Below are 12,571 nucleotides of genomic sequence, written 5' to 3' on the forward strand. Positions count from 1 at the left end.
AGAATATTTGGAAAACACTCATAATCTCAGAAAAGAGAACTTGTTTATGCAAATATTCTTCCATATCTTTGAAAAATTAATTATATTTTAGTACTAATTCAATTCTGATTGTAAACTCTCATGTTTTTATAGTTCAACCATGAAAGCGAAAGTTCCACCTCCTTTGCCACCAAAGGTAAAGTAGGTTTTTCAATTTGAATTATGTGTGTGTTTGTTGTGATTGTTCTGCCACCTTAATACTGGATTAATATTTCCTCTATAGCTTATTTTCACTCGGGATCTACCAAAAAAAATCATGCATAAGTTACTAACCATGATACAGATGACTGTGATTATTTTTGTCTTTTTTTAATTATCCAACTTGTCACTTACTGTTTATTCTAAATAATAAGTTCTAGAAATTTGTACATGAAAATGATTAAGTTAATGGGTTAATATTATTTCACCTGGTTAGAAATCTCACATTTTTTTGTAAGATTTTTTTTCCTTCAAAATCTGTGATCTACTAGTAACTGATTTCTTGTGAATGGGTAAAGGATAATGATTTATCATCATAGATATGTAACTGTCAGAAGGTACTTTTACATTAAAAGTACAAAATAGAGTAATTTTCAAAAAATTTTTAGCAACAAAATCCTTTTGTTACTATGTTAAAAAACATAAAATACTAAAATTACTCTCTTTTTTTTAAGACAAAATGAGTTTATATAGGTAGTAAAAATTCATGAGTTTATATGCAGAGTAAATTTTAATTATAAAATTGAACTCTTTATAAAAGGAGCTGTTCCAAGGTTTGAAATCAGGGGTTATAAAAGAAAGTTGGAGTCTGATAAGTCTTGGCAACTAATATGTTACTGTATTTTGCTTTCATTTTATGCTTTTGAAAAAATCATAATTCACACAGTACAGTACTTGCTTATTTAGTTTTACATTAGAATTTCAAAAAGTGCTGAGCAATCTTCCTAATAATGGACACATTTATAAGAACTTATAAAATCTCCAAACTGTCAGCAGACTGGAGGTTTTTTTCATTGTCTGCACAGAAAGTTTCTTAGCCTTTCCATATTGCTTGTTAGTATTCTCCAGTCTGATAAAAATTTTAATCGGTATCTTCTCCTGTCCCAGTCTGAGAGATTAAACATTAACATAAAATCCATAGTCATCTAAAAGAGACAGTTTAGCCTTATAAAGAACTGAAATCTGATTAGCCTGAATATTTAAAAAGAGAATCATTTAAATCGAAGGTCAGAAAAAATAGAATATTCTTTCTTAGCAAGTCTAGGTAGGAAGGCTTGTGAAGGAATTAGGGGCTTTTTTTTTTCCCCTGAGAAAACACCTTTTTGTACATTTTAAGGATGTATGTAGGATAATCTCAGTCAAGTAGTTGAATAACCTTGAAGTTTAGCTAGTAAACACAATTCAAAAAATGTTTAATATTTTTCCTTTTGAATGAGACATGAATAATTTCATGTTTAAACCATTGGTCTCCTCTTCTGTATTATTTCAGCCTAAGTCCATATTCATACCACAGGAAACTCATTCTACTGAGGATGATAACCAAGGAACTATCAAGAGATGTCCCACCTCAGAGAGCCCAGCAAAACCATCCCAAGTTCCGCCAAGACCACCGCCACCCAGATTACCTCCACAAAAGCCCATTGCTTTAGGTAATGGGGGTAGGGAGGGTGAGATAACCACATTACCGGGGTTTAGTACTGCATGAAAAAAATGGAGGGTATCTTTCTTTTAAGAGAGTATTTGAAACTCCTTTGAGAGAGCGGAGAAGGAAGACAAAAAATAGAGATGTTTTCTGCTTTTTGCCACATGATTTGAAGTGTTTATATGGCAGGATTACCTGTGACCCATTCCGGGATTCAAATGTCCTTGTTTCTCATTTCTTATAGAACCTCTTCCCTCTTGGAGAATTGTGAATGTTAAATTCATTATTTATCTTAGTGTGGCAGCAGAAGAAACAACTCTGAACAAACAAGGAAAGTGTGTTTTGGCTGTAGGCTACTTGTGTTTTAGAAAAAGAAGGGAGGGTACTCTGTCTAACTTCTTCATTTTATTTCATTTAATCATTTTTAGAAAAATGATTGTCACTCTTGGTAGGTATTTGCCTCTAAATTAATACCAGAAGATGCTGTTTTAATACTATATTCCTGCACATTATGCACAAGCAGCGAAAAAAAAAAAAAAAGAAGGAATTTAAAAAAGAACTACTAAAGTTTCCTGGATAACATAGTGTGAATTGCCCCTTTCCTGAAAGTAGTTATATATATCTTTGTCTTTTACACAAATACAAGTGCTTAGACATAACCTCATTTTAAATTTGTTTGTATGAAAAAAGAGATACAAGTAGCAGAACATGTGTATCAGACTTCTTTGAGTACTAAATATTTCTGATTGGGTGATCCCAAGTGAAGACAGAAACCATCTGAGAGATCGGATTTTTCTTTCCTAGTTGATGATTTTCTGAATAAAAGTTTTCATGAAAATTAATCCTTTTTAAATATATTTAAACATCTCACTGAAGGAAATGGAGTGAGCTCCTTCCAGTTAAATGGTGAACGAGATGGTTCATTATATCAACAACAGAATGAACACAGAGGCACAAACCCTTCAAGGAAAGAAAAGAAAGATGTACCAGTAGGTATTTATATTTATAACCTCTACTTGTTCTTTTTCTTTCTCATTGTTAAGTCAGTTTTGTTATTGTAATTAATGAAACTTTAGAATTACATATTTTACAATATGGTATTTAATATAATGAAAATGGGTTGCTTAAATCTTTTTTTTTTTTTTTAAGATTTTATTTATTTGTTAGAGAGAGAGAGAGAGAGTAAGCACAGGCAGACAGAGTGGCAGGCTAGAGGCAGAGGGAGAAGCAGGCTCCCTGCCGAGCAAGGAGCCCAATGTGGGACTCGATCCCAGGATGCTGGGATCATGACCTGAGCCGAAGGCAGCTGCTTAACCAACTGAGCCACCCAGGCGTCCCGGGTTGCTTAAATCTTAAAAAAAAAAAAAGCAACTTTGCTGTGGCAAACTTGAATGATGGCCAGTTGATTACAATCATGTATTATAAAATGTGACCTTCTGCATACAGATGACTATTCTCATGGTGATGAGATTGATTCTCACAAAGTTCCTTTTTCAGTCTCAAAAAGTTACAGAAAGTAGGACATGGACAGATGAGGGAAGCTAGGACTTACTCAGGACAGATTTTTAACTGTAGATTACATAATTCATGGTATTACTACTCTTACTCAAAATACCTAACAAGGAGGAAAAATTATTTTCTAGTAGATATAAAATATCACTTCAGGAAAGATGAAATTAACCTTAACAGCTATTCCTGTTATAGATAAATAAGTGTTATCTATCAGGGGATTAAAAATATTTTAACATTTGTAAAGAATCTCTTCATCATCAGATGACAAATGTCTGTCATCATAGAACTTAAAGCAACAAAAAATCCTTAAAATCCCCAATTCCGCAGATGAGATCATGAGATAAGATGGTATTTTTTTAAAGTTTTTATGTATACTAATATTTGTTTTTATAGATATTTATAGTGTATTTTAAATGTTTATGTGCACATAGCTATGATTTTAGGTAGAAAGCACACTGCTAGAGGCTTTTGTACTGTATCTGATAAACTTTTTCTTAAAATATTTCATGATAGGGGCACCTGGGTGGCTCAGTGGGTTAAGCCTCTGCCTTCGGCTCAGGTCATGATCTCAGCATCCTGGGATCAAGCCCCGCATCAGGCTCTCTGCTCAGTGGGGAGCCTCCTTCTCCCTCTCTCTCTGCCTACCTCTCTGCCTACTTGTGATACCTCTCTCTCTCTCTGTCAAATAAATAAATAAAATCTTTAAAAATAAAAAGAAAAGTAAATGTTTCATGACATAATATGATGTACCATTTTTTATTTTCAGTTAAAGCACTTAACTGGGATTATCCATCATAATTTATGAAATTTAGGTAGGATGTTGTTAACAAAAGCATAAAATGCCCTTCAGGAATAAGTTTTTATGAAGTCTGTCCAGCTGAGCAGGGCCTTTTTGTTTTCATCAGTGTAAATTTTAGCAGCCCTGTTAATGTAGTAGAACAGATATACAGCCTTACACCTGCAGTGCAGTGTAAGAACCTTTGAGAGTTGTGGATGTGTTTTATGTATGCGTTTTTAATTCACTCTATTATCTATTTCAGTAGGATAAGGAACTACTGTTCTGTAGTAGTGAAACTAACAGTCTCAGTAATTCTGAAATATGTCCATAACTGTATCATAGGATAAACAGTATCCATGATATATTAAAACATGATTAGTTTCTGCAGCTTGAAATTATTTATAGCCAGTTCTGCCAATACTTAATGTAAATCTTACAGTTACAACATTGAGAGCTCACTAATTAAAAATGTTTTGCCAGAGTAGGTGATCTAACATAATTTAAGGATATCAATATAAAACCAAAGTACATAAATTATTTGCAAAATGGAAGAAGATTATCAGAAGTTAGTGGCCATGAGAGGCTATACATCCTCATATATCTATCTGCAAAATAAAATTTCAAATAGTCTTAATTTCAGAAGTGTCTAGTAGTTACAGAAGTAGTACATAAAATATTTCATTTGTATTATGTATACAAAATCAACTAATAGCTTTTTAATTTTTGTCACACTTAAGTAATTTTGATTTAGATTAGAAAAAATTAAGATGTCATTCCTTAAAATATTAAGATTAACCTCCAAAGAAGTATAAACTTTCGTAAAATAGAGTTTAAAGTATCATTGTGGGATGACTAGGTGGCTCAGTTGATTAAGTATCTGCCTTTGGCCCAGATCATAATCCCAGGGTTCTGGGACCTAATCCACTTTGCTTAGTAGGGAGGGAGCCTGCCTGTCCCTCACCCCCTGCCAACTCCCCCTGCTTGTCCTCTCTCTCTCTCTCTCTCTCTTTCTCTCTCTTTTTCTCTCTGACAAATAAATGAATAAAATCTTTTAAAAAAAAAAGTGGTCAAGTTTATCTTGAATTAGGAAAGACTACATTTTAAGAAGTAAATAAAGTATCCTCTCTCTCAAAGAGATTCCTTCTCCAGGGGACAAATCATATACTTCAGGCACGTAGCCCCTTGGAAAAATATCTGGTATTCTTGAGCATGTTGTAGGTGAAGGATTATGCTGTTTTTACTCTCCTTATACTTATCAGTATACTTTGACCAGTGATTGATACATTTCAATTCATCAAAATGTGAACCTTCAGTTGACTTTGTAAACAAGATTAAGATAATCTACAGACTAGGATAAGACATGTGTAATGTATTTAATAGATAAAGTATTCACATCTAAAGGGCCTGGTTGGCTCAGTCGGTTAAGTATCCGCCTTCAGCACAGGTCATGATCCCCAGGTCTTGGGATTGAGTCCCACATCGAGCTACTCTCTTAGCGGGGAGCCTGCTTCTCCCGCTGGCTAACACTCCCCCTGCTTATGCACATGCGCACACGCTCTCTCTCTCTCTCTCTCTGAAAAGTAAGTAAAGTCATTTTTTAGAAAAAAAAAATTTCAAATCTACATTACATAAAGAACTCCAAGAAATAGATAATAAAAACATAACTCAGTAAAAAAAATGGGAAAAGACAATTCACAGAAGAAAATATACAAATAGCCAATTCACTGTTTTTCAAATATTCTCAATCTTCCTGACAATCAGTCATGCAAATTAAGGAGAAAACATTTTTATTAATCAGTTTGAGAACATTGAGTGTCTGTGAGATCATAAGGAACCAGTGCTCTCCTACATTGCTGATGGGTATGATATGAGATGAGTACTCAGAAAGTTTGGCAGCCAGAATGTAGGTACAGCCCTTTTGTTCCAGTAGTTTCTCTTCTCACAGTGTACCCTTAAAAAATCATTCACATATTGCATAGTAAGGTACATGCAAGGGTGACCATTTCTGCATTTTTGTTATAGTAAAAAATGGAAAATAACTTAAATATCCAGTAATAATTAGAGAATAGCTAAATAAAGTATGTTATATTCATACTGTGCTACAGTTAAAACAAATGAACCAGATCTATGTGTACTGATATGAAGATCTGTCCAAGACCCAACATTAAGGCAAAGAAGAGGTTGATAAAACAGTGCGTGACATTTATGTTCTAAAACAAGAAGTGTTTCCTGTAGGGAATCATATACACACATACACACACACACATACATACATACATACACACGAAAGAGGTATGAAAACATACACAAATACATGAGTTCATATGGTTATCTAGAAGAAAGGCTTGGGAGGGTACACACTAAATCAGTTTTTGGGGAGGTGGGTACCAGGAGTAAGTGGACTATAGAAGGATTATAGGGAACTTCAGCCTTACCTATATTGTTTCGTTTTACAAAAAGAAAGGGTTCGTGTATTTTATTTTGATACATGTGTTTGAAATAAAGTATTTTATACCAGATAGCAACAAAAAGTGTATTCATGCATGTATTCTTTTTCTAGAAGCCTATTAGTAACGGTCTACCCCCAACACCTAAAGTGCATGTAAGTATAAATATCAAACAGGTTGTTTTCAAGCTAAATACAATGAAAGATAATTGCTTGGCTCTGTATCTTTGGTTAGATTTTCTACTTGTTTGAAAGAATCTCCTTTATTAATTTTTTAAAAATCTGTAAGATTGCTAACTTAAATATTGTTACATCTGAAAAGTAGCTTTACAAAATAAAATTATGGTAAATCACACATTTTAAAACTCCTTTATTCCAAAATTTGTTAATATCTTCTTTGTAGATATTTTTGAAGAAATGTAAAAAAGGCACATGGATATAATAGGAAGTACAAAATGTAGACATGACACATTTTTTAATTGTCAAAAACAAAAGTTTAAAACTAGAAGAAATATTAAAGGACCATCTGGCCCAAACTCTATTTTGACCATGAGTAAAACTGAAACCCCAGAATGTTTGCAGGATCTTTTCCTAGGTATACTCCTGTGTTCCACTCTGTCCTGGTTGGGTTTTTTGCTGCCTTAGTATTAAAATTATGTTATTATATTATAAAATTATATTAGCTAAATTAAATTATATTAGCTCCGTGTAATTGTGCATCAGTATAAATAGAACTGCATTTTCACCACTGCAAACCTGTAACCTAAAATGTAGTATGACACTAATTTAGAAGGTGTCTGCTGCCTTTCTAGTCTGTAACCTCTTAACTCTCCTTTTTAGCCTTTTTAGTTTCTAACTCCACTTTGTAATTATTTAAAGATCTAAATATTTGTGTCTTATTTTACAAAATAAAAGTTTTGTGAGTAAAGGGCTCCCAAATCCAGCAGAGACACTCAAACAGCAAGGCGTGATTGCCTGTTTGGGTACAGTGCAGAGCTGTCAGGTCAGGTGCTGCTAACAGAGAAGAGCTGTTAACTGGAAAGCCAGGTCCTGTCAGCTGTCCAGACTAGCTTATGGGTGGGGTTGGTTTCATTGTTTGGCACCTCATTTTGTCACTTTGATTTTTAGCGATTAGGCAGCACCTCTACATACGAAATTTTGGCAGTTATCTTGAAGAATAATGAGCTAGTTAAATGATAACAATTTCTGCCCTCATCATAAAAACATTTTTTATTGGTCTTTTATCACCTGCTGGTATTGCCAGGTTGTTGTTATTTGGTACTAATATCTTAATAATATTGGTTGGTAGGTTTCTTTGAGGAAAAGGAAATCTCAAAGTTTATGATTTTATTTTTTCATGTTAGTATTTTTAATCCCTTATCAACTGTAGTAATGCGTCTGTCTCTGGGTATTGTCTCCATATTTGTGAAGAAAACATTCCAGCCATAAAATGATGCGCAGTGCTCTTCTCATCAAATATTTTTGTATTCTTTCCCTCCTCAAGATGTTGGTAGAAAAGGTGATTAAATGAGTAGGCTTTCTTGAATTTATTTATTCTAACCTGAACAACAGTTTCAAAATTAACACTTTATTCAAATGATCAAAAAAAGTTCAAATGAATGATACTGTATTTCCTTATAAGGTACTTATTATCTAAAAGACTTGTAAATGGGCTTGATAAATATTAACAAAAAGAAATAAAGCTTTTTATTGACCATCCAGAGAGAATAAGCACATTTTTTTTAAAAGGGGTACAGACCCATGTTTTGAAGTACACAATATGAATTTTGAAATCAGCTATACCTCTTTCATGTTTTAATGTTAAATTTAATGATTAAGAACATTTTAGGTCATGAAATAAAAGAAGAAACTTTTCACCTTTGTAGAATTTATGATTTCCTTCTTATCAGGGAATATTGTATTACTTGGTTATTCTTTGTTTTTCCAGATGGGTGCATGTTTTTCAAAGGTTTTTAATGGATGTCCCTTGAAAATTCACTGTGCAACATCATGGATAAACCCAGACACAAGAGGTAGTACTATATGTTTCTATGTTATCTTTCTTACTGTTTTTTAACATGAGGCCATGAAAGCATTCAGTTTTCTTCATGTTCAGAATACCCTTCTGAAAATTTTTTTGTTATAATTTTTAAAAATTGTTCAAGGTAAATATGTTTCTCCATGCTATTAGCAGTGTTTGAAGTGACCTGTAACACTAAAATTTCACTGTGTGGTCCCCATATCAATAGAGTGAAACCATATACTCTATGCCACCCTGATTTCCTCCAAAGAAGTTTTTTTCTGTAGCTGCACGTTCAGTATCTTTGTGTTTTAGGTATAGCTGTTGTTAAAGGAGTTAACTGCCAAGGGTCCAGGTGTAGTGAACACTCTAGAGGGCCTCTCCACCTTAAAGGGAGTCCTAGTAAGAATCGTTGTCATTAGTCACTAACAAAAGACTACCAGCATTCTCTCACTATATATCTTAGTATCTGTGTATGTAAGATCTACATGAATACATGCCTGCACGTCTTACTAAATCTTTTAAAAATCCAAGGTAGAGGAACTTGTATTTCCCAAGTAGGGAGAATGACATTAAGAGAGGTTCATTGTTTTGTCACCAGTCTGGGGTATAGCTGCACTTGGAATCCTGTTCATTTGTAGGGTCGGACTACAAAGCTTATGCCTTTAATCTGCCAGCACTAATCCTAAATACTGGGCAGTATAGGAATGCTCTTGGCATTCTCCGTTGTTCTCAGCCTACTTCCGTTTAGTGTGGAGAAGTTCTTGACCTATTGTTTTTTATTATCAAAAGCAGCTCAGACAGGACTGTGGCTAAACCACCATGTTCTAGCAGATACTTAGTACCCTAGCAGGTAGCCAAGTTTTAGTTAACTTTTTGAATAGGCAGTAGCCAGATCCTGGTTTGTTGGGGTTTTGTTTTGTTTTTGTTTTTAGATCCTAGTGTTTCAATGACACTGCTTATAATGGTAGCTCATCTGCAAAAATATTTTGTATCAGTTCTTCTGTATTTATATTCTGTACATCAAATGTACATGATCCTCTCTTAAAGGAATTGTAGAAAAGAAGCTACAGATTCTTTGCCGGTCCTCAGCACCCTCTGATATGTGAGGAACCCTAGTATTCCAGGCTTCAGAACCTCTTTATCTGCTTTGAGGCTGGTATTTACATATAGCTCAGCTCATTAAGGTAGAGTGTTTAGCCACTTAGTTGTATTAAATTACATTTACTGCTTAGCCATCACATAATTCTTTCTTCATGTTAATACATATTTACTTAATTTCTGTATAAATCCTTTTTGAAAGTATTTTACATATCAAAACCGGTGAAATACTTTGTCATTTCAGATCAGTACTTGATATTTGGTGCCGAAGAAGGGATTTATACTTTGAATCTTAATGAACTTCATGAAACATCAATGGAACAGGTGTGTTATTTTGTATTGTCCCTTTTTTAAAGTTACATATAGATAGTAGGCCAGAAATAACTTTCAATTCTAGGATTTTTTGCTTCTTGTATCCATAAGAGCTTCACAGAGCATATTGTATTTGTCAGGTCCCGAGGACACATTCGCAGACTAGTCCTTGCCCTGCAGGACCTCATGATGTAATAGAGAAAAAGATGTGGCAGTCACTGCAACACTCTGCTGTCACCTTAGAAGTGAGCACAGGTCGAGGCCACAGAGGTGCAAGTCACTAGCCCCTCCTCTGGGCAGGTGAGAAGAGACCGTTCATGGCAATGAGCGGAAGCTTCCCAGACAGATAGAGGGTAAATATGAGGGCGTGGAGTTGTGAATCAGCATGGCAAGATGGGAGCCGTGAACAGTCGGACTGGAGAATAGGGTAACTGCAGCATAGGGACAGTAGGTGGAGGTAGGTGGGGTGGGCAGCTGCCAAACCCCTGGGCTTGTATACCAGGCTGATGACCGGGTCTGCATTTTAGAACCATCTGCAGAGTGATGAGAGATGGCAGGAGAGATTTTGGTCAAAGGGTGAAGAAGTGTTGAGTCAGGGCAAAAGGGGAGAGGACAGAAAGGGGTTTGGAATTGTATGGGGACATTGGTTATTGTCCCAAGGACTGGGGGAAGCTTTTGGCATTTAGTAACCAAGGGCCAGCAAAGCTAAACAACCTGCAAAATGGTAATGATGGTGTTAGTAGCCGATACCTGTACAAAACTTACTGGAGGCCAGATACTATATTTACATTTTTTTAAAAAGATTTATTTATTTATTCCAGAGGGAAAAGAGAGAGGAGGGGCAGAAGGAAAAAATCTCAAGCAGACTCCCCGATTAGCGGAGCTCAATCCCATGACCCATAAGATCATGGCCTGAGCTGAAACCAAGAGTCAGACGCTCAGCCAACTGAGCCACCCAGGCACCCCTGCCAGATACTGTTTTTAATGTAATTAACTTACTTAATCTTCACAACAACTCTCAAAGATAGATACCATCATGGATCACATTTCTGTTGAGAAATCGGAGGCACAGAAGGGATTAGTAACTTTCAGAGATCGCACAACTATTAAGTAGCTGAACTGGGTGGGATATGAACCCAGGCCAGCTGGCTCCAGAGGCTGTATTCTTAACTGCTTCACCACAGTGCCTCCCCACCTGTGTGGCTCCTGTGGAGAAACACCAGACTTAGAGAAAGACTAAAGAGCGGGAACTGGCATATTAAATGATCTCTTCAATATGAAAGCTCAGGAAAAATCTAGGTTGACTCCAGGTCTCCAGCTAGTGAATGACAAGTGCCACCTGTCAGGGTATCGTGTACAGAAGGGGAAGAAGGTTTGAAGGGCATGATAGTGCATGAAGTTTGGTCATACAGAGTTTTGGGTGCCTGTGGGATGTATAACTGAATGTCCATTATCAATATAAATTGATTACAAATACAATGGAGAGAAAAAAATATGTAAGTAATGGTATTTTCTTCATAACCAAACATTTCCATCTTTTCTCATTGCAGCATTTTTTTTTTTAAGATTTTATTTATTTGACAGAGATCACAGGTAGGCAGAGAGGCAGGCAGAGAGAGAGGAGGAAGCAGGCTCCTTGCTGAGCAGAGAACCCAATGCGGGGGCTTGATCCCAGGACCCTCGGATCATGACCTGAGCCGAAGGCAGGGGCTTTAACCCACTGAGCCACGCAGGTGCCCCTCATTGCAGCATTTTTTAATCAGATTTTCTAACAAGATCCTAAACTGTATGATACACTGTAAATCTTTCAATCTGGATGGAAGTGGTATATAATGAGGTGGCTGGAAAATATTAGGAACTAGAGAAAAATGGAAAGGGTCTTGTATAATTGTACTTATAATTACTAATTGTAATAATCAGTAAATAACTCAAAGGTAGTGATATTTTTCTTGGATATAATAAGATTTAAAAATCACCTTATAGGTAACAATATTAATTGTAAGAACAAGGGTAACTTCATGCATAGGTGGGGTAAGCATTTATTCGCCTAATTCAAGGGACTGTTAAGTAAAGGTCCTCACCAACCCTATCTGGTCCCAGTCTTCAGGAAGTCCCCTCCTGAGATGCTTCAGCACTGGAAACTACACTGTTTGAATAATATAGTCTGAGCTACACATGCCCTACAAAGTGAAAACTTTTCCCTTGCAGAGAGAGCCTTTGAAAAGTAGGGAATGAGAATATGTGCGATCCAGAGTTTTTTTATCTTGTTATGAAATTATTAGGTGGATTTTCTCTGTTCTCTAGAAGAAAGAGACCAGGTGGCATGAGTCTGTTAGGGGAAGATGCTGGAAGGAGAGGAAATGACACCAAACAGGGTCCTGATTTTAAATTTTTTATCTGCTTTGATTCCTTACAGCTAACACTCACTGAGAGCTCCATATATGCCCATCTTCCACGCCCTTTTCTTGTTTAATCACCACAGTCAGCTCTGTTAGGTCTAGGTGCTCCATTTTACAAATAAGAACACTAACTCACAGAGATCACATTATCCAAAGTCACAGTCACTGAGAAAGCAGGTATCTGAGTCTGTGCAAACTGTAGAACCTACTCTTCTTAACTACTGTATACCTTCATTAAATGGATTATTTCACCCAGAGCCTGCTTTGCTAGAGGAACTCAACATTAGAAATCTAGAAAAGCTTTAGGGTTTTATTAAATGTGGCTAAAAAACAAAAATCCAGA

At 35.6% G+C, this 12,571-nt stretch overlaps 1 protein-coding gene across 7 annotated transcripts in view; it reads left to right on the forward strand.

The window, feature by feature from the left end:
* The window catches only part of MAP4K3 (mitogen-activated protein kinase kinase kinase kinase 3), a 191,497-nt gene that overhangs the window by 155,302 nt on the left and 23,624 nt on the right, over positions 1–12,571 (forward strand). For all 7 annotated transcript variants that reach the window (XM_044261698.1, XM_044261700.1, XM_044261696.1 and 4 more), the window contains 6 exons: positions 133–175; positions 1,508–1,667; positions 2,537–2,649; positions 6,511–6,552; positions 8,345–8,429; positions 9,762–9,841. In XM_044261698.1, the coding sequence (XP_044117633.1) occupies positions 133–175; positions 1,508–1,667; positions 2,537–2,649; positions 6,511–6,552; positions 8,345–8,429; positions 9,762–9,841 (523 nt within the window). The remainder of the gene's footprint in view (positions 1–132; positions 176–1,507; positions 1,668–2,536; positions 2,650–6,510; positions 6,553–8,344; positions 8,430–9,761; positions 9,842–12,571) is intronic.

The sequence above is a fragment of the Neovison vison genome, chromosome 8 (genome assembly GCF_020171115.1).
Source record: "Neovison vison isolate M4711 chromosome 8, ASM_NN_V1, whole genome shotgun sequence".
NCBI lineage: Eukaryota > Metazoa > Chordata > Mammalia > Carnivora > Mustelidae > Neogale > Neogale vison.